This window comes from Gopherus flavomarginatus, chromosome 19 (genome assembly GCF_025201925.1).
Source record: "Gopherus flavomarginatus isolate rGopFla2 chromosome 19, rGopFla2.mat.asm, whole genome shotgun sequence".
Classification (NCBI taxonomy): Eukaryota; Metazoa; Chordata; order Testudines; family Testudinidae; genus Gopherus; species Gopherus flavomarginatus.
This window is the reverse complement of record NC_066635.1, coordinates 15618643-15641988: the sequence shown is the minus strand read 5'-3', so window position 1 is coordinate 15641988 and position 23346 is coordinate 15618643. Positions and strand designations below refer to the sequence as shown.

The following is a 23346-nucleotide window of genomic DNA, read 5'->3' as shown; positions in this document are numbered from 1 at the left end:
TATTTCACTGTTAGTTATCCAGGGTGTTTTAAGAAAGGCTCTCAGGCGCCCCTCCTAGGCCATATTTTCCAACACAGAGAAAGCAGATCCATATGTAAAAAAATGTGTGCAAGAGCACCCAAAGTTGCACATGCAATTACTGTAATTTCCTGCAAATATGGATAATTGTGGGTCTAATCCTGTGGGGTCCTGGGTGCCCTCAACCCTGCTCAAAGGACTCACTAGCCACCTTTGTCCTAGCTGGCAATTTGTATGTGTCATCGCAGTAACCACATGCAGATGAGCTCTAGCCCCTGGATCGGAGTCTTTTGAGAAACGTAGCCTTCGTCGGCAAGAATGGGACTTCCTTGTTTTGCCTTTGCTTTCCTTTAGAGCTCCACCAATTGGACCTGTGCAAAGGGCAGGTGGGAGCTCTATTCCCCCTTTCCCTCTCAATAGGTTCAAGAGACAAAGCCACACAGTTATTCTTGAACAGGCAGGCAACCCTGCCACACACATTCCATGCTTTCGAGGCTCTCTGATGAAAAGTCACTGTCCTGCTGGCTAACTCTAGATCTCTGCTGAGATCCAAGTTACACAAGAAATACAATCTTACTGAGAAAGCATCTGAATGCATAAAAGGAGCACGTAACCCTGTAGCAATTCTGTTACCTCCACAATGTTAACAGGACATTAGTAGTGACTAGGAATCAATTTGTATAAAAGGTGGTTTGGGGATAGGGCCTAATTCACTTTAAGATCTGACTGCTCTGTAACTGACAGTGTGCTAGCAACACAGGCTTGTGAACAGGGATTATTTCCCCTGACAACTGTGCTCCTCACTTCATGCAAGGTTTTATAAACACGGGCCTATTACAATTCTTAGGAGAAATATCCTTGTCTACACGGGCAAGGGAAACTGTGTTAGATCTCTGCTAGCAGCAACCACTCCTTTTAACAGTTCCAACTGTAGTGTGGGGCAGGGGTAGATTTTCAAATTAAATTTAAACAACCCTGTAGTAACTATCTGACTCTGATGATGCCAGAGAGTCAAATCCTACAGTACTTAATCTGGTGAAAATCCCATTGAAGTGAATGGGAGTTTTGGACAAATACAGTCAAAAGGATCCATTCCCTAGGGAAGATCTCAATTTAGAAACAAATTTGCACACTAAAGTGGCTAGGGTGGTGAAGGTACCCGATCACTTGACTAGTCAACACACACCTGACATGCTAATCTGGGTTGGTGTCACTTCCAAAGGAGGCTGAGTTAATTGTACCTTTACTCTCACTGCTAGCCATTTCCAGACAGTAACATGATACGAAAGGACAGATGTTTGCATAGGGACCACCATCCCCTGGTCCTGACATGTGCAAAACTTCCCCTCACTGCAGTGGAAATTTTGCCTGTATCAGGATTACAGCTCAAAAAAGAAGAAAAAGGAGAACATTAGCAATAGTACGGCATGGGAAGTGGGACAAGGAACAGAAGATTTAAACAACGGATAATTAAACATGTCTTAAGCAATCACTGAAGAGAATGGCAAGTACCTGTAGAAAATCTGTGTCTCACTGAAGTCAACAGGAATTTTGCCACTGACTTCAGTGGGATCTTGTTCCACCACCACGAAAGATGGAACAAAATTGTACCAAAAACCTTGGGATGCTTTAAAGTAGTCACTTCAGATAAGAAGGGGGTTGCTCTCTAGTCAGATTTCACTGTGTTTCGTAAGACACACTGTCAGGTTCTATATACTGATTTATTGGAATATACTGTTATGCTAGACAAAATTAAATTCCATTTCATTTGATTTTTTTAAAAGCTCTTGCCCCTTGGAGCATTTCCCATGCATATTTATCCATTTTCTAATCCGTTCATTATCCTGCACTAAAACGTGGTCACGTTCAGGCAAAAAACCACCATAAACCAACCTCATTTTTGGCGGCTTTCTCGTCCCAGGTTCCATTCCACCCAACTGGTGAAATATATTGCAAAGCCACTAGTTCTAAACAACCGCCTCTGTCAAAATCATTTTAGGGAATGGGACTGGGGTGAGGAATCTTGAAATAGATAGAGCCGTGCACAGAGAGTTCTGTGAAATCAATTATTGCATTAGAAAAAAAAACCCAACCCCAACACAAAGCATATTTTTAAACCATGAAAACAACAAAGATGACATTTTCTTCTGACAAAGCTGTAAAAATAGAGTCATTTATGAAATCCCAACAAATGAAGTCCGGTTGTGTATTCGTTTTCCTTTTATTAAACAGGACAGAGAATTTCCTTTAAATGCCATAACAAGTCACAGTGATTTCAGATGGTTACTGAAATGTAATATACTGAAGGGAAATACCTTTAACATGTTTGTTTTTTTTAATTTGTCATCAAATATTTGTACCCTGGTCCACTAAACCATCCGTCTTTAAAGTTTCTTTTTTTAAAAGAGGACACTCTGCTTTCTTCCTCCAAAAATTAACATTTAAGTTGTCTAATAATCCTGAAAACAATCAACCTTGTCAAAGGCCTTCTCCACTGTTATATTTATTTATATATATGTAGCTTTGGGCAGATACATATACATATAAATATAGACTTCTATGATTTTTTTCCCATTCTACGCAATGCCTCAATAAAGAGATCAGCCTTTTTTATTCTACAAAGAAGCAACACATGAAAGGGAAAAATTAAAGTCTTAAGAACATCATATTCATATTTCACTGATTACACGTAAAAGGAAAAAAAATCACTATGAACAACTGTCATTAAAGTTTTCTCTGATTAGCGAAATTCAAGTGCAGAGAAGCCCCCGTTTCTCATTACCACTTCCAGGTTGGTTACTAAAAGATTAAGGATGGACTTGGCAGTCCCAACCTTAGGTGTGTCACTCTTCTCTGGTTCACAGAGTTCCTGCACTTTTCTCCCTTGGAATCGGACATGGTTGGAATGTATGGAGTTTCAGGAAAGGTGGCCTGCCAAAGACTTTGCCAGCGAGCTTCCACACTAGGCCAGTTTCAGCGTGCTCACAGGGAATGATGGCATGGTGACCATAGTTACCGGGTTTAGCACTGTTTGCCCAACTAACTGTTGATGGTGGACAACTTGGGTTCCTACAGCAGGTTTGGTCATCACCGCTTGCTGACCTAGGTTTGTGGTTCCATTCACTTGCTGGTGAGAAATCGTGTGAGCGATGTGGCTCACAACCGGTTGGCTGACGGCCACAGGCTGAGGATAAATGGGTAACTGCTGGCCGAGGTGGGTCATGTGATTTATGGTTGCCGGGTGCACAGTGATGTGGCCGATAGGCTGAGCAGCAGTGGTGAGTTGCACGGGGCTGGACGTGGAAGGTGCTATGTGAGCGATGTGCTTGGTCTGCGGACCCTGAATCACGTGGTTGACAGTCTGGATGACCGACGCGTGGGTGGTGGCGGTGTGGGCGATAACAGTCGATTGCACCGTCGAAGCCGCCACGATGTGAGTCTGTGCGGGGACGATCGCCTGCGGCTGGACCAGTGCCTGGGTCTGGAGGGGCGGCGGTGCGTGAGGTGGGGTTTGTTTCTGATGCAGAGGCAGGTGCTGAGGCAAGACTGCCGGGTGGTGGGAAGCAGCATTCGGAGGGATAACTTTCAGTAGCTCGGGGTGCTGGCGCTGGATTAGTTTTGGTAATGAGTTCACGGGCCTGTCGTCTTCCATGTCTTCGTCAATGTTGTCTTCGCCCTCTGGAAAAAATGAAAGGAAGAAACTGGGGTAAACAGAACAGCAGAGGATGAGCCGGACTATCCAGCCTCATCTCCACGGCACGAAGGGAGGAACTGATTATAAATGTAGGACGGAGTTATCACTCTAAAGCATGAAGGTAGCCCAACCACACTCAGGTTCAACATCTTCCTTTGAACATAGGCTTGGCCAATCCTTACAGACAACCTCTCCCCACTCCCACTCCCAGTAGATTGCCAAGAGGGGGATTCTCTCAGCAGGGCAAAGCCAGCCTTAGAAAGCGAGACACCCCAATTGAGAGTGGTGCCCTGAAGATGCCAGGCAGGGGGAGAGAAATCAGACAGTGAGAGTTGCCTCCTGTGATGGCAGCAGGGACGGTACTTAGTCCTCTCTTTACAAGGGGTGAATTCCGTCTCAGCTTCACAGGTGCTCAGGGGAGGTTATAAAAAAAGACTGCATGGGAAACAGATGGAGGTCTGCCCACCCAAGGGCTACAGGACTAGGCCAAATCCTAACTTGGGGAGTTTTCTTGTTGTAGAGAGACCTTGCTAATTGGGACTCTTGTTTTTACTTTCCGCCAAGTCATTTCATCTGTTTGCACCTCTCTTTCAGCCCTCGGATAGGAAGGAAACTGAGATGGGGAAATATGGCAGCTAGTTTCCCTACCCTCTGGCTACAGAAAAAGGAGACTGGTCCAGCCAGTGAACTGCTGAGTCAGTGCAGGACTGTAGGGACCCCAGCGAGACCAGGACCTTGAGCATGGTACTTTGCATTGCTCATTCTAAAGCCAGCAATGCAGTGGCAATTACATATCTTGAAAGATGCGGTGGCTTGGGAGAACTAGGGAAGACCTTTCCCTCTTCCCAACCCTTTAAGAGATCCTTCCCTGCAGATGGCAGCTCAAGAGAGGGCTGACATCATTCCACATTTGCATCAGCCTAAATTCTGAGTCTGTTGGTGCTCAGACACCATGGTGATGGGCATAGTACAAGAACCTGGACAGAACTGCTGAACTCAGGTTTTCCCTTTCCAGCTGCTGCTGTATCGATTGCCTGCAGTTTCACAGGCAGATTCCATTGCTGTTTGAAGGAATTGATACAAATGGTTACAGAGTGCTAACCTCAGCCAAAGTATGTCCTTGAATGGTCTATTCTTCATATGGCAGATCACAAGTCAAGCTAAAAGCATGGCCCCTCCTGTCTTACTGATAAACTTGTTACAGGGCAGATGTGTGTGAAAAGGTTTTACCTCCATTAACAACCGTTTACTTTTCATCATGGGTCCTTTTCAATATTAAGGCTCATTAAACTGTTCAAATGCACTGGTGACTTCCTCCTCCATTCAGCACCCTTCTAAAGGCTCCTGTCTACATGGCAGAAAAAACCTTGAGATTTCAATGCAAATACACCTGTTGCTTTATATTCGCTCAGTTCTGACAGACAGGAATACGCATTGGCATTAGAGTACAACTGGGTTTTGAATGTGGGGAGCTGAGTCTTACAATGTAGGAGGTCCAACATGCAGATTTTACTGGGGAAAACAGCACTTGCAAATAATAACACTTTGTATGTACATAGAACCTCTCCTGCAAGACCATCCCTTTGCTTTATGGAGGTGGATAAGAATGACCTCCCCCCAGGTGAGGGGCTAAGGACAACTTTTACAAAAGTGCTCTCTGACTTTGGATGCCGAACCCAAGAAATTTTGTGCCTGATTTCCAGACGTGCCAAGCACCCACAGTTCCAGGGGAAGTTGGCAAGAGCTTCTAGTGCTCTGCACTCTGATAACCAAGTACTGGGCTGTGAACCTGGGCACCCAAAAATGGAGGACAAAAAACTGGGCCAAATTGGTGTGATTAGAACTCAGGTCACCTGGTTCCTAATTCTGTGTTCGTATCACTAGGGCACTCTGCTTGAAGCCTGATTTCAGGATTGGATGTATTATTACAGCTCAACTTTTGATGATTACCCACCTGTCAAAGGGCATGAAAAAATCCCATTCAGTTCCATCTTCAGGAGAGGCCTGAAGTACCTAGTGCACGCAGCACAATTTAAAACTGGATAGCAGGGTTTGCAAACACATACTATTCTGTAATACGTAAGCATGTCGCATATCTGAATCCTCCAGCAACATTTCGAAAACATTGTTCACATGGTCGGATGCAACAATGGTCCTTAGAAAGGCAGCATGGATGCAACTACCTGCCTGTGAAAGCCATTTGGATGACAGTGTTAAACTGTGCTGGGAAGATATTTCAGTTAGCGTGGACCAGGCTAAAATGGAGCTTTTCACCAGCTGAAACTTGTCCACTTCCACGTTCTGTTCCAAAACCAAAACATGGGCTGGTTTAGTCAAAAGTCTTAATGACCCTGAAAGGAGATTCCATCATTTAGCACCACATTCATAGATCTGGGATGAAACTGAGAGGAAACTCAGGTTGCTTCACATGGTTTCAAGGTCAAATTAGCACCAGTCAATACCACAGCAATAACAGAGAAGCTAACGGTACCTGATGCAGTCGAGGTAGATGCCTGGTCATCCTCTGGCTGAACTGTCTGTCGAATAATCCTATCAATTTCCAGGATGTCCATCCACTGGCTCAACTCATTCTTCAGTTCGGCCAGTCGCTGCTGGGTAGCAATCTTCTCCCTTGCCAGCCGCTCCATCTCATGTTCATATTCCTTCTCCTTTCTCTTCAAAGTCTAAGGACAGGATGAAGAAAGCAATGGAAGAAATACAAATAAAAATGTGACCCACTGTAAACAGGACACGCCCATTGCCTTTGCCATTAGAACATAAGAACAAACATAGTGGGTCAGACCAAAGGTCCATCCAGCCCAGTGTCCTGTCTGCCGACAGTGGCCAATGCCAGGTGCTCCAGGGGGAATGAACAGAACAGGTAATCATCCAGTGATCCAACCCCTGTCACTCATTCCTAGTTTCTGCCAGTTGTCTTCACTTTATCACTCGTTTCCAGTCAAGGCTACACCTTCTAAATCCTCACAGTAAAGGAGAGGGCTGGAGACAACCATAAAAAACAGAATGCTCTACTTGGTCAATCCTATGGAATCTCCCCTACAATAGGAATAGTATTGATCCCAGTGTCTGAGCATAGCACCACAAATGAAGTGATTCATGGGCCAAAATCCAATCAGGTATAAGTAAACTCTAAGGATATAAGCAACCCTAAGCAACTCCACAGACATCAGTAGAACTGCACCTGCTTGCATTAGGTCTGAATTTAGCCCAGAATAGCCACTGGTCTGCATAAATAAGGGGTGTGTGTGGTTTAATAGTGCCAATAATCATTTCTCCTTTGGAAAGTCTTAATAGCCTTACATCAAAATAAACAGCGGCAACTGTGGCCGACCTCCCCTCAAATTACAAAATACTAGGCTAGGAATAAGCCCCAGCTACATTAAAGGCCTAATTTTGATCTCTGAACTGTCAAGGCAGTTGTGGCTCTCTGGAACAATGCAGATCACAAAACCCATGACGCAGTGTCTGAGACACGGGGGCAAAGCATTCTCGGTTGAAGGGAGCCAGCCATGGAACGAACTTCCAAAGGACACAGGAGACTTCAGAGTCGAACCGTCTTTAGAAAAAGCTGCAACACCTTCCTCTTCGAAAAAGCTTTTCCACCATAGCAAGGACGATGCCCCAATATTAACATCCCCAGCTACCAACATTCCCCCTCCATAAAAACCAAACCAAAACACCCCCATAAGACTTATAACAACCAAGGTTATCAACCAGTCAGGCCAAAAAATCCAAGAACAAACAAACAAACAAAAATACCCCAACAAGAGGATTTTACGTAAAAAAGTGAGGGAAGGAAGAGAGAGATATCCTTCCACTGACTTTCTTTCTGCTTCGGTTTAAGCAGAATGTATTTCTGCAGTGCACCTTATTATCACTGAAATCTTCAAAAGTGACTAGTGATTTCATGTCCTTCAGTTTTTGGGTGCCCAATCTAAGATGCCTTCAAGGGGCCTGATTCTCAGAAAGCACTGAGCTTCCCCCTCTAAAAATCAGACCCCTTTAAGCTGTCTGATGTTGGGCACCAAAAACACACACACAAAAAACCCAATAACCACTGTTGAAAATCTTGACCCAGAACTTGAAATCTATACGGAGCTATGATCTGTTTAGCCTTTACATACTCAGAAAGGGACTGCTTAATTTGTTACCGAAAAACACAGTGACCACTGTTCTCACCTCAAAGTGCAATGTCCTGTTGAAAAGGTAAGTCACGGTCATGAGATGCATTGACCATGACTTTGCAAGATCGGTCCCTTACTGTAGGACCACAGCACCAAGTAACAGAGTAGCATAATCTATGTTGTAGTAGCCAAGGCAAATTGTGGCCTACATTATAATAATCACACCTGCTATTTGCTTGCTGATGCTTTTGTTTCTGTATACAGTTTAGATCACAAAACTTACTGTATTTGTCAACCAAAACTTGTGAGAATCATGTTAACTGCAATCTAGAATAGGTGGCACTGGGCCAGGAGACGTAATCAGGAGAAACACACAACACAACAACTTATTGTGCAAGAAACTTCTCGATACTGCTTCCTTCCCTCCTTGACAAACGGTAACAGTTGGCTGCAAAGCTCATGAAGCCATGCTCTTCGAAATGTAAGATTTGCCACATTAGAGTGAACTTATAGTCTGCCAAGGTCGGCACCATGTCTCTGGCAGTGGGTCCTGCTGAATGCTTCAGAGCAATGTGAAAACATTCCCTAATCCACCTGGCAAACTCTGCAATGCTGTGCCAATTCTGGTAGCAAGTGATCCAAATCAACTAGGAAACAGAGCAGGCTTCCTGAAACTCATTCCTCTTTAATGGTAGGAAAATGGGCTCTCTAATGGCCTGATCCAGAGAAGTGCTGAGCACCTACAACTCCTTTTAACTCCAGTGGGAGCTCTGAGTGCTCAGCGCCTCTCAGGATCAGGTCCTAAGCATTCTACAGTGAAATGATTTACAGCCAGAGCATGGATTTGTCAAGTAAATAGATTCTGCTGTGTAAGTCATACCCGCTGGAACTCCATCTTTCTCTGGTCCATATTCCGCTTTGGATGGATCAACAGAAGAGATGACAGCAGCAAGGTGACAGAGGAGATTATAGAAGAGACACTGGAATATATGGATCAGTCAGACCTTCGACCTGTCCGGGCAGCGGTCTCATATGGAAGGTCTTTGCTTCAAGGACATTCTGCTCTCAGTTTTCAGATAACTAGACTCTCAAAAATGACAGATCCAAATCAAAGCAGGATAAACTCAATCCTTCCAAGGCAGATATTTCATATTTCATGGAGCATACCCCATACAGGGTCTTTCAGATGAGGTCTTAAAAGAAAATCAAGATCACATCTGGTCTCAATCAATACTAAAGATCCCACTCCATGTTTCATAAGAGAAAGGGTTTGCCCCGCATGCACATTTTCCCCTCCCCGAAGTGCTCTGTGGCTTCTTTACCCATCTGAGTGCAGCTCTGTCTCCCAGACATTTAAGTGAATTCTGCATGTGCACAGTTTGGGACCCATTAGAATTCAAGGCACAATCACTGATGAAAACTCAAGTAGTTTGCATTCTCCATTATCTAAATCTCAGATTTCATCTGTGAGGGTCGTAGCCTGTGGCAAGGAAGGGAGGAGGAGGAATGATTATAAATGAAAACAAGAAGAAAAATAATCATATACATGTTTTCTCCCATAAAACCACTTTAGCTCTATGCAAATATAACCCGGACTCTTGAACGCGTCTAAGTTCGTTAAGCGTTTTTCTTTCAAACAAACCAGACACTTCACTCTACATTCCGCCACCCCCACCCCCTGAACAAAACGCAGAAATTAAGACCCAAGAAATGAATCTGATTCCTGTGGAATGTGAAAGTCAGATCCTTCCCAGCACCGTGCTTCCACCCCGCTGACTTCCTAAGCTCCCTGCCAGAACACTCTGACTGTACGTGCGTGGCAAACACTGACATGGAAAGAGGCTCTCTTAAGGACATCGGCAAATGAATCACGGATGCAGAGCACATACAAAATGTAGGAAACATAAGCTGATGAAACAGCAAAGAAGGCAGTTCACAGCCCTAGCAGTGGCGTTCAGCCAAAGCAGCAGCATGAGCCTGAATACTCCTTCCACTCCCCTCCTCTATCCCAGTCTGAGGGCGTCCCTTGCTGCTTCTGTGCTGTAACCTGCCTTCAGCGCAATAGGAGTTACTCTCCGTTCCTGACTGTAGTCTCAGTTCACCTCTCCTAGATTCCTGATCAAATTAAGAAGCAGGGCTCCGGAAAGGGTGCAAAGGAGGTGGAATGGGCACAACTCTCTTTGCACCGCTGTGCTGGAGGCGGCCTGCGATCTGTGGTTTGGCCACTGAAGGGATGTGGCCAGTGAATCTGTAACTACACAGTGATCTGCTGTCCAAAATCTGGAAAAGGGCCATGGACAGCGTTGTCATAGTGAAACAGCTCCCCAGATGCTCTGTGGCTTGGGAAAGACAAGTAAACTCTTCCCATCCCAACATCTCCGCCGAGCTCACTTGTTCTGGCCTTATGCCAGGCCCTAAAACATTCATCTCTCAAAATATCTCCAAACAGGATGGCAGATTGCGTTTCCCATTCGGGGGGTGACATGGGCATTCTGAAGAGCAACACAGCTTGAAAAATGCTGCTAACAGGGGAGGGATGGATAAAAGCCAGCAATGCTTGCATCACACGGAAATGCTGAAGTCAAGTAAGAAAGAAAACTTATGCTGTCCTTTTCTGCTAGCACCCACTAACAGAGCAGTGGAACCCTTTAATATATTGATCACCAGAGAAGGAAAAAGATGCTGTATCAATGCAGTCTTCCCAGTACACAAAGGCATAACAAACAAAGCATCACTATGAACCTAGTTTTATTACAGTGCACTATACATGTAAAGTCAATGCATCAGATAGTGACCAATTTAGAAAGAAAGAGGAAGGAAGGAAGAAAGAAGCAACAGCTGATCTTGACAGACGTTTCCATTTGCTGAAGCCTTAAGCCAGCAGTGAGGCACAGGGGGTACGGACCCTAATGGGGTACAGACCCTTTCAGCTCTAGGTGTCTAATTACAACTGCATTCGACGTCAGTGCTGGCTGTGAATAAAGAAAGGCCTTAAGCCTCCTGGGCTTCAGTTATGAGCCCAAAAATGGGGTAATGAGTAAAATCTGCAGAAGTGTCCAAGTCCCACTTTCAAGGCCCCAGGAGCAGAAATCCCATTTTCAAAAGGGACAGAAATTTAGAAGTCTAAGTCACACAGCTGCTTTTGAAAATGTTACCCAAAGAGATTTTCACATAGCACATCATGGCTGTTTCTCCCCACTCACATCCAGAACTCACTGAACTCTAGGGCAAAACTTCCACTGATCTTCCTCATGCAGGATCAGCCCCATGATCTTCAGAATACAGGCACCGAGACCCCAGTTCTACCAGTGTGTTTCCCAACAGGAGATGACCCCATACACTTTAACAATCCTGAAAGTCAACTGACTCAAGATTTCTTTGGGAAACCCTCAGTGCTTGCTTAACTCTAGATTAAGATGAGGCTCTTAATTTGTTAGCTACAAAAACAATGAACTGGGGTGGCTCCTGCTTCCTTCTTACAGAAAAGCTGAGTCAAAACTATATTAGTGAACCACAAAAATTACTAGTCTCTTTTCTTCCCTCTAAAGCAAACAAAGCAACTATCTTAAAACTGAACCCAACTAATTTATACTAATTGGCCAAATTCACCTTCGGCATAAGCGAGGGGATGGATTTAAATCGGATTGCCCTCACTTTATGCCACAGCTGGATTTAGTCCAGTGTAAATAATCTTTTATAAGTTAATATATTCACTCCAAGGGGAGAATTTTTTCATTTTTTTTTTAAACAGGCAAATTATACTAGAATACCCTCTAATCCCAGAGGTATATAATGGAAATCACTGACAACTTATAGCAGCAGTGGCAGGCACTGGGACAACAAAATGCAGGCAAATCAGCTGTTCTATGGATACTCTAAATGGGGAATATAGGGGTCAGAGCTCTTGACTATATTCCAGCTCTGATCTCTAATCTTAGGAGACCTAGTTTAAATTCATACAAGGCTGCAGTGGCTTAAAATCCATACGGTTCTTCTAAAGCCCATTATTCTGCAGCTTCTCATCGGGCTGTGGCGGGTACATTACAAAACTATGCAACACAATACAAGGTAGCTGTGTTCTGATTTCTAAAGCAGCGGAGGAGAATGGGGGAAGACACATATTCCTATTCTCAGCCATAAAAAGATTCCTGCTCTGGAACAGCCCCCATGTGAGCTGAGTAGGAGCTGTCACTTTGCAATGTAAGCAAGGGAGAAATGAAAAGGAAAAAGCCTGCCAACAAAATCCTCATAAACCCATGTGCACACACAAGACCTGCTACCGCTCTCCACAAATAATCTCCCTCCAAAGACATCCCCACGTGATTCTCCACATGGCGTGATGAGTGAAAGAAGAACGCAGAGCCACGTCGCTTTCAAAAATCATTCCGCAGCCTCTGAACCCGTATCTCGCACGTCACCAGAATCCCGACTCAGATTTTGTTTCCTGCGAGCGAGCGAAGAATCCAGACAAGAGAAGAGTGCAACGCCAGGTGAGGCAGTGCAGCTACTTGGGTTTAATTAGCTACACACATTTAATTACCAAAAGGAAAGCAGCCCCCTAGCAACAGTGACTAGACACTCTCCTAGCTGCCGAGGTCAGAGATCGCGTGCTGATGCTCGCTTAGTAATCCACTCCTCCATGGCTCAGGGACTGCCCCTTGGAAAACAGACTGTCTGCATGGCAATGCTCCATCCCTTCCTCCTCCCATCCACCACCGCCTCCGCCCCCCCTTGGAAGCAGAGCTCCACATGTCAGCAGCCTGAGCCCCTCCCTCTGCTGGGAAATGACTTGACCGGGTGCCAGCTCACAACAGCCACCCACTGTAGCTACACATTCCTTGTAGGGCTTGTGCAAACAGCTCTCCTGACACTGGTGCACGCACGTACATGCACAGCGAGGCTCTCCAAGAGGAGGCTCTCCGCGCGCACTGAGATAAGCAGCACTGCCAGAGAGCTCTCTCTAACACCCCAAGCTCCTAAGAGGCTGCACATGCCAAGATGCATTTCGCAGCCACCGCAGCCGTGGAGCCTAATGACACACAAGGTGTTCTTGTTCATCAATCAGTACGGGCAGGATCTTTCCCTCTGCTTTAGTCTCACCCATCCAAGGCTCTCCTTGTCCCTTACAAACACGAACCACCCAGCTTTGCACCACCCAGCCCCTACGCACATATTGCTACAGCTTTTTTTTTTTTTAAATCAGACACTGGAGTTGCATTCACCAGAGACAGAGCTGGATGGAAATGAAACCGCTGGGCACCCGCTGATCCCTGTACAGCACAATGGATTCACCTCCAGCTGGAAACGTGGTCGCTGCGGACGCCCTCTCTCCCCAGGAGTTTCTGCTCCGAGGGCACGGAATCGGCTTTAGTGTGCAGCGAGGGCCCCTCGGGTGAAAAGCTGACTCAAGAGCATTCCCTGGCCGTTCTAGGCACTGGGGCCAATGCAGCAATTGCAAAGGTCTTGCTGTGCTTGCATCTCCCACACCGTAGGGCTTAAGTAGGTCAAAGGTGAATTTCATCCTGATTCTTTTAGCATCATCCAGAGATCATTTTAGACAAAGCATCTGCCTGTCCATAGCTGAGCATTCTCAACACCCACCAGTGTCAGACACGGGGTTGCCAGATAATTGACCTGGAAGGGCACAGGGATATCCAAACCCCATCTCTTCTGGATCTTCTTACCTATGCACCCTCAGCCATGCAAAGCATCTTCCAACAGCCCTCCCAGTTCCCCAGCACAACGGTTGCTAAAAGAAGAATTCTTATTATCGTGCCTCTCACAATGGGACCTAGCCTCCAGGTACTACTGCAACACAAACAATAGTCATCCCCTACAGCAATTGCATGTTTTTAAAAATAGGATCCAATTATCTATATTCTCCCATTTCACCTGATCTTGTCTGCTGGATCTGCAACAGACTTAGAAAATAACACTAGACCGGGCAGGGGAAGAAATATCAGACCACCAATAATGCAGAGCAAAATTTACAAGGAATTTACAAGTTTTGATATAGGAATTAATACCAATACCATGAATTCTCCTCTTTCTAGGTCTGATATTTTGTTAAAGCAGCTGCACATGTATCTGGGACAGTGGCAGGTTTTTAACTGCAACTGACCCACTTTCTCTAGCTGTCACTCCGAATGGAAACTGTAAGAGAAGACAAAGCTAAGACTCCGGGAAGGAGTTTTCAGGGGCTCCTAAATAGGAGGATGATTAAATTGTCTGCCAAGATATGGAGAGATGCATGTTGCCCATGTTTGGCCGGAGTCTCTGAGCCTGAATGGTCAAATCCTTTGCTTAGAGCAACGTCCTTTACAAAGGAACACTTCCTCCTTCCAGGCTGCTTTGCCATTTCCATCAGGATATAGTCCCATTAGGAGCTTCCTGTCCTGAAGTGGAGACGTGCACTTTGCACAGTCTCATCTGATCCCCTCTCACCAGATAATGGTCTGGCCTGACTGTGTTCACAGGAGACTGCTTGCCCTCTGCAGTTCTTCTCTCCCCTCAGCAAAACATGGCGGGTTTCAGCTTGTGAATATACTGAAACACTGCAACAAAGGAACTTTTGTACAACCCAGAGGGTGAGCTCACAAACATACCTAATAATAATACTCAGCACAGTACTCTGCCTCCCCCAAGTACGCTATGAGTATTAACTGTTGAATCCTCCCCAAGCTCTCATAAAGTAGTTCATAGTATTATCATTCTCACTTTATAGATGGGGGAAACTGAGGCAAAGAGACTAAGTGACAACGCCAGAGCTGGGATTAGAATTCCAGAGTCCAGTCTCCCAGTCCTGTCTCCCGTGCTTCCAATTTAAAAGGAAGCTGGGAAGTAGAAGATCCATCAACAAAAGGGGTGTGTGTGTGTGTGTGTGTGTGTGTGTGTGTGTGTGTGTGTGTGTGTGTGTGTGTGTGTGTGTGTGTGTGTGTGTGTGTGTGTGTGTGTGTGTGTGTGTGTTTCTCAAGCTTTCTGAAACCAAAGACTACTGTCTTATCTAGAGAGCATGTGGAGGGGTGGACGTGGAGGGGAGTGTGTGTGTGCATATGTGGAGGTGGGATTTAAAACCACAAATCAGCCATTCAATGTTATAGACAGCCAGACTCCTGCTGAGTCTCCCAAGAAACAGCTTGGAAAGAAGAACCAACTTCTCCACAAGAAGAACCATACAGTGATATCTTCCCATGGCCCTTTTACTGAGCAAGGGATGATCTGGCAGATGGTATATAGTTGATTTTTCCTTTGATGTGTCCTCTGAGCACCTCCCTATCGTCCTGCACCATCCCTCCAGCGGAGGACTGGAAGGAAGCCCATCTATATCTCCAATCATTTGCTGCTGAGCGACACGGAGGCCGTCACTCCTCTATAAGGGGAGAATGCATGAAAAGAGTCAGAACCCATGAATGGAAATCAAACGCAGGTAGTTTGCATGGCAGTGTGGGAAACTAACCACTAGGACACAGGGAGTTCTAGTGTTTTAAAACAGAAACCTCTCAGAGCAGATTGAACCACCAACATAGACCATTTTAAAACAGCAAACTCTCAACTACTCTCAGTTACCCAAGAATTCTTTCCATCTACCACGAAGCTCAAAAAAAACCCAACTGCACTAGATCATCAGGAGATTCATTTTTCACCTGCAGCGCTCCCCTCCTCCAGAGTGACAGAATAAGCACTTACAGAGATGATACATGATCAAGGACAATTGTGATGGTACTGCAGGAGTCCAAGGTTAGTGATCGCTTTGTCAGTGTTAAAAAATAAAGGCTTGTATTATATCATTGCAACACTGACACTATATTTAGGCATTTAGAATGTCCGGCTTTTTCAGGTTTAACCATTTTCCACCCAAAAAAGATCCTTTTGGCTAGAATTTCTCCTGGTGAATATTGGGAGAGAGCTGATTGAGATTTTCACTTAAATTAATTTGACTGGCTTTGAGCTATTGAAGCATGAAAAAATAAAAGAACAAAGCATTCTTCACCAGATATCCAATTGCCCACATGTGGTTTTCAGGCTCAGACTAACTTCAAAGTCGCAGCGCACTTCGGCCATGATGAGGACGAAAACCTTGCCCACGTCCGACAAAAGTTGTAAGTGTTCAAACCCTGCATCACAGAACACATGCAGCATCGAACGTCCAACTAATGTATTCTAATTAATGCACTGAAATACTTCAGATATATGTACCTGGAGATCTGCATATTCAAACAGGGTAAGCCAGTTAAGGCCAACTATCAGAGCTTTAAACTGATTGCTCAATACTCTTGATGCACCCTGGACAGCTATCCAGCCATACCACTTAATGCATTTATGTTTGTCAGAGAAAGCAGCAGGAACTAGTGGGTTAAGCATGGTAATTCACAGCCAAAAAGTCCTAAACTTAATCCTGGTTCAGCCACTGATTTCTTCTCTTGGCCTTGGGCAAATCACTTAAATTGTTTGTTACTCTGTTTCTCTACCTGAAAAATGGATACTTCCCTACCTCAGAGACTGTTGGGAGGATAAATTTATGTTGGAAGTGTAAACTATTACACAGGCAACCAATACTATCATGCAGCAAAATCTGTTCGCAGCGACCCAAGGGCTACTGTTATTCTGGCCATTCTAAGAGATGGACGCATGATCGTGTGAGCTAACTTGGAGGACGTGCAGACTGAGATTTTACTGGCTGTTTGGGAGGGTGACTCTAGTTTGGAGGTGATCGTTAGCATCACTGTATTCAAACGGGCACTTCTCAGAGCTCGTGTTCAATTCAAAATTTGTGGTTCAGAGGTTCCATACCTCAAAGGAAAGCTGAGATTGGATCATGCTACTCAGAAGAAGGAACCTAATGGGACCAGTAAATTTGGTGGGAGTTATTTTTATCCCGGACACCCATGTTACCAGTTTTATATATATGCACGCTCAGCAGGGTGGCGAGAGCCTAGATGTGAAGCTACAACCTGACAGCAGCACACGGTGCAATCTGATTTTAGCCGGCTCCACAAATGCACCACCTCTGGAGCCTTCTGTTTTCTAAGCAAAGAATTTATGTGAAAACCCCTGTCCTTATGTTCATGCAAAATTATGACTGCAATTTTTTCCCCCAACATGTCAGGAAATTGAAAGGACTGGTTGCCAAGGCAACTGTTACTCTACAGTGTTAAGGGGTTGCTGTGACAACCATAACTTTGAATTTCTTGACTTTTGTGCATATAAAAATCTCAGCCACAGTACCGCACTGATGGAGATAACAGACACTGGCCCCAACACTGCTGCTGTGGGAGTCACGGATTCCAGGATTTTCATGTTGTTTACCAAAAAGCATCTATGCCTTTTGACATTTGGGGATTTTTGCATGTGGGCTGGTGGCTCTGATGAGAAACAGTGGAGCCAATTTCACTGAGAATCTCCACAGCTGCTAAATTAAACCCTAAGCTGCGTGAGAAGTTAACAGAGAGCAGAAACTGAGCAATGACACACATGAACAGGACAGCAAGAGCCTGAATTCCTTTGTGGGCAGCAGCTTTTTCCATCCCCCACAAGGTAAAAAGATATTAACATGCTTTCTGGAGAGCACGGTTGTATTCAGAACGAGATATGCACACGCAGGCCCTGATACTGTAATGCATTTAAGCACGTGCTTAACTTTGCAGATGAGTAGTCCCATTGGGACACTTGTATACTTAAAGTTCAGCATGTGCTTAAGTGTTTTGCTGGATCTGTGTGACAAAGGGCTGGAACAGCTGGCTCCTAATGCTTTGGGATTATTCTCTGCTGCGTTGTGCCATCATTTACCCCTGTGCAAAGAGGGTGTAAAATGCAACTGCCAGTCTCAGCGGAGAATCCTGATTTGGTAGCACATTACAGCCACTGTGCACGGCTGTAAACGACGCACAAGGAGAATTAGACCCTTTCGTATTTTATTTAAATGGATGTCCACTAAATTAGGACCTGAACGTGTGTGTGGGTTTTCACGTCTCCCCCAAGAATCAGATTTTCTTCCTTGCCGTGCAACAGACAGGTTCAGGGCAGCCTTCCCCACTATGGATTATTAAACCAAAAAGCACAACATTCACAGCAGCAAATACACAATGCAACACCAGTCGTAACGTATCGCCCCTTCACGTTCCTTCTTTTCAGTGTTTCAGGCTGCTAATATGGTTCTTGTGGGGACATTGCCATGGCCCACCCACTTAGCATCCAGAGCATCATTTGGGCACCTGAAATCCAGGATGGAGCTGTGCACTCGCCCTTCAGAAAGCTACACTCCGGCTGCTCTGCCTTGCCATTTTCTGAGCCGCCCCATGTGCACGCCCAGCTCGGCCGGTGAAGCCCTGTGTCTGGGGGCACCAGGGCTAGGCAGCAGGCATAGTATCGGGGGAGAAGCTGAGCTAGCTCATTCTGTCATTGCCTGTTGGGTCCCACCCAAATTTCCACTTTTAGCTATGCTAGTGGGTCCTTGTGTGTATCTCACCTGCCACCATTTGATAAAAACACCAGAAACAAACTGCTGTTGTCAGTCCACAGCAACAGCCTTTTGTCACTCTACAAATATTTCCATTTTATAGCTAGCTGTGATTAACTTTCTTATGTCTGGATGAAAATAAGGCCCAGATTCTTCCTCTGCGTTTCACCTCCAGAATAACACTTGGCACCCAGGAAGTTTAAAAGGTGTTAATAAAACGCTTCCCTTACATACATTATATCAGCAATTTAAAAACACACTTCCAATCACGAGCTTTTCCAAGAGCAAGTTTTGGCCGTGATGCTACATTACTAGGCATCAGACGATTCAGAATGCCTCATCAGCAGAGTGATCGTGAAATGACTTGTAATTCAGAGCCCAATTTTGCAGTCCTTACTAATGAGAGTTGTGCCACCACACCAAAACGTGACTTTCTTATTTGGTTTTTACTCAAAGAAACTCCCCAGTGAAATCAACCCTACATGGCAAATTGCTACACAGTTTAACAGAAAATGATCAGTTCTGTAGGTTTCTTTGCACAGCACTGAATAGAGACTTCTATCCCTGCCGTAGAATTTGACAGGATGATTGAAAATAACCAGAAGCCTACAGAAAGAAATCTCATCCTCATAGGAACTAGAAGCACTTCCAGTCTGGCAACAGTGGCCAGAACCAGATGCTTCAAGTGAAGGTGCAAAACCACCTGCCCTGTAGGAAGCACTGGAATACATCCCCCACAAACCTAATTCTAGGGATTCAGAGCATGAGGTTTTATATTTTTGCACTATCTCAGAATTAATATAACAACTCTGGATATTTTTGTTATCCATACAAATGGCTAATCTCTGTCTGAATCTTGCTCAATTCTCTATTAAGTTCTATAGCTGTTTAGAATCGTTTCTACAGAACCCTGGTGCAGTTCTATACAAATCACTCCTACTACATTCTATAGCAGGGGTTCTCAACCGTTTTCTTCCCGAGGCCCTCCCAACTGCTATAAAAACTCCACGGCCCACCTGTGCCACAACAACTGGTTTTCTGCATATAAAAGCCAGGGTAATTGCCTGCGCCCCCCTGCCACAGGGGCCCCCATGAAGCTACATTGCTCAGGTTTTGGCTTCAGCCCCAGGTGGTGGGGCTCTGGGCCCAGCCTTCAGCCTTATGTGGTGAGGCTTCGGCTCTCTGCCCTGGGCCCCAGCAAGTTTAACACTGGCCCTGCTTGGCAGACCCCCTGAAACCTGCTCGTTGCCCCTCAGGGGGTCCCAGACCCTTGGTTGAGAACCACTGTCTCTACAGGACTTCTCCATAGGGTGGGATTTTCCCTGAGTAAGAAGAGCATGAAAACTAAGGGCTTGTTCTCTAAGCCCTCGGTCACACTAGTTGCTGCCTTTACCTAACTGGGATTGCTCATGTTAATAAAGACTAATTATCTGAGTCCAAGGTTATAATATCATGTCTTAGTCCTCACACAAAGGGCCTACTGCTATTACTGAAGTCACTTGCCCAATTCTCACTGACGTCAACAGGAGCAGACTCAGGCCCAATAGTCAATGAAGTCCCCAGGACTGCACAGTACAGCGCTCAGCACTTGGCAGGATCAGGCACAGCAGCAGAGGTACGAGTTGTATTTAATACTCTGCATGTGTGAAACCCCCGGCTGGTTTCCAAGGGAACAAAAACTAGGGTTTCTATAGCAACTGTTTCATTCAGCTGGCTTTTACCAGATGAAATCTTGCCATGGCAGCAGTGAAAGTTCCTGCTTCTTTAGCCTCCTGCTACAGAAAGAAAAATACGTGTCTCTGCACCAGAATATCATTATTATGCAAAGAAAAAGAACTGTCCAAGTAACCTCTTTGCTGCTGCAGATTTCAAATGCTTAGGGAAACACACACACACACACACACACACACACACACACACACACACACACGTATGTGCGTACAATTAAAATGAACCACACAGACCTACACCCAGCAATCTGTACCACAGCAAATTCCTTGCTGGTTTCAGTGGCAGTTCTGACTCAGTGAAGACTGGCATCTACGTTCTCCCCAAGCAGATTATGTGCTCATTAAAGGCCGGAGCCAAAGCGCGACAAAGTTAATAGGAAGATTTACATTCATTTCCACCGGCTTTTGATTGGGTGCTAAAATACTATCACTTCTAAGGAAAGGCAAAAATCTATAGCTCTGGTAGCTGATCAGTTTTCATTTGGGAGCCACTGAACTTGACTGTCACCTGATGGCTGTTTGGTGGCCTATGGAGAATGACTGTGATGGTCCCTGCTCCTGGCGGAGAAGGGTCTATATTACACAAACCACCACAACTAGCACCAAGTGCCCCTGTTTGTTGACAGCCTGGGCAGAGACATCAAGGACTGACTGAGCTCCAGAGACTGAATGCTCCTCTCGCCCCTCCTGGACAGGGTTGAGAAACGCGGATGGGGTAAGCTTGTGCTGCCACTGTCTCTTCGGGGACTTCAGTTTCCTGGGCTGTCAAGCCAGCTTTTTATACAAGCACTAAAATTCACATAAGCTGGAAATGGGCGGCAGGGGATGCATCACTTGATGATTACCTGTTCTGTTCATTCCCTCTGAAGCACCTGGCATTGGCCACTGTCGGAAGACAGGATGCTAGGCTAGATGGACCACTGGTCTGACCCACTGTTGGCCAACAAAATGTATGACCAAAGGAATAAAACAAAAGCACAGCCTGGTCAACCACCCCAACCTACCCCTCGCTCTATCACCAATCCCTGTATCCATCAAGGTTACTGTATTACATACAAATAGACAACCTACCAGCTACCTTTCACATTCTTTCAAGAAGGCTACATGAGCTGAAGTCTGACTGTGGGTAAGAGGGGCACAGGTCTACATATGGATCACATAGACCTGAATTGTCATTTGTTAGTGGCCTCGTCTTCTAGTTTTCCCTTAACACACTGGATGGGGATGGTAAACAAAGAGGTTTGCTATATTCTAGGGTGTGATTGCACGTATATAGCCAGCACGTGTTTTCAGGAAGTGAGCAACTCCCCTGCTGCAGGAACAGTGCTGTCCTTTCTACAAGTGGCCGGAGGACCACTTCAGTAAGGAGACTCACGCTGGTGATTAAATACATTTTTGGCACAGTCACTCCTATTCTTTTTAGTTTGATGGAAAAGATCTACCTACCTATCTATACAGAGTGCTTCCCAAACTAGAGGCTCCATGGGGCAGAGGAGAGCAGTGGTGGTGGAAGGGAAACATTTTATTAATTAGATTGTGTTTGCACTCAAAGCCCCGTTGTGCCAGTAGCTGTGCACATACATAACAAAAAGATAGTCCCTGCCCCAGTACCTGTATGAGCCAGGATCCAGCCTGCCTTTGAGAGCCAACGTGGCCCTCTGAATGAAACAGATTTAATCACCAAAGGAGGAGAAGCAAAAAGCAGCTAAACATTTCTCACTGTCAGAGCTGGATCCTGCAAAACTCACAGCCAAACTGATGTTCATGGAACAAACATTTTAGATGGGATATTAAACCTCATGCTCCAACACTTAAGCTAATCTCTCTTACTGACTGTCAGGATGAAACAACATGGGGATAGATTATTCTACATCTACCTGCTACAGGTTTCATACACTTTTCTCTGAAGCAACTGGCGCTGGTACTGGACCACGAGTCTGATTCAGGCTGGCAAATCCTAGGTTCCTTATCTAGTGTTTAGGTTCAGCCCGCTGAAAAATGCCAACGATGAGGTTCTGAAACCCGAATGTCCTCAAAGTTTATGGGGTGGGAGGAACGAACACATATTAGCTGTTTCACTCCTCTCCATATGGGTGACACCTCTATCACATGCAGTTTTGGCACCTCATAATCAGTTGATCCCATCAGGAACTTTCCTCCTCTCCTAGAACAGAAAGCAAAGAAGGTAACTCACAACTGGGCCAGCCCTATCTTAGATAGCAATGCTGGACAACTCGCCCCTATTACCAACAAAATAAAGTCAAACAGCCCTCAGTTCGTGTCCGCTGTACTAGAGCTCTAAGCAATCTGGTCCCATCCCAGGGAATCTGTGGAGAAGGAGTAAAGCCGTTGAGACTGTCCCAGTGAGACAGAGAATAAACTGGATGGATGAAAGAAAACCGTAGCACAGGGAGAGCAAGTGCAGAAGATGCCAAAAAATCAGATGATGGCTGATGCTAGTACACGTCATGAGGGAAACAAAGACAAGGAGGAGGTGCCTGTGACATGGATTCAAATTAGAACATCCAGGGCAAAGAAATATGGAGCCAATATAGCCTCTAGAGTGTATGGGCTTGCCTTTGTGTTTGCACACTACTGGGAATGCGGGAAGTTGGACTCTGAGTCATCTCATTCTGCTAGAAGGGAGAGGTAGGGCCATCCTGGGCCTTGTGAGCAAAGGCAATGCCTAAGCATTGCTTAAATTTTAATGCTACCATGTGTAAAGCACGGAAATGGGAGACAGGAAACCTGGGTCCTATTCCCAGCTCAGTCAATGAATGACTCAATGGGTGACAGGCCAAGCCATGCAATGTCTGTGCCTTGGTTTCCCTATCTGTAAATTGAGGAAAATAGAGTGAGACTTAATCCATAGTATGTAACACACTCTTAGCTTTTCAAGTGGAGAGTGACAGAGAGGCGCCAAACTACTGATCATAATGAATCCTGAATCACAATATATATATATTATCTTAAGTCTAAGGAGTAAAGCACTGCAGGGAATTTCCTACGGAATATTTTAATTAAAATTCTGTTTTATTTATGGCTCATTTCTATTATTAAAGTTTTCATAATTCTCAGCTGATCAGCATTCTGCAGCTTCTCCTCTGAATGTACTATTAGAGCACTATTCAAGTGCAGAATACATTGAAAAAAATGACATTTTTCTGAGGATAAAGCTAATGTCAGTGCTCAGGAATAATGGAACTATGTTTTATGTGCACAGTAGCATCACAGGTTATGGTTTCTTGCTTTGCTATCGTTTCCACTGACCTTTGTGTACCTGAAATGTTTTCCTGTGATTCC

The 23346-nt window shown here is 45.1% G+C and overlaps 1 protein-coding gene across 1 annotated transcript in view; it reads right to left on the bottom strand.

The window, feature by feature from the left end:
• Nucleotides 1-2215: 2215 nt before the first annotated feature.
• Nucleotides 2216-23346, bottom strand: part of MNT (MAX network transcriptional repressor) — a 67785-nt gene continuing 46654 nt past the window's right edge. Inside the window, exons 5-6 of the mRNA XM_050929160.1 lie at nt 6204-6396; nt 2216-3696 (exon numbers count right to left, since the gene is read on the bottom strand). Coding sequence (XP_050785117.1) covers nt 2981-3696; nt 6204-6396 — 909 coding nt within the window. The 3' untranslated portion in view covers nt 2216-2980. The remainder of the gene's footprint in view (nt 3697-6203; nt 6397-23346) is intronic.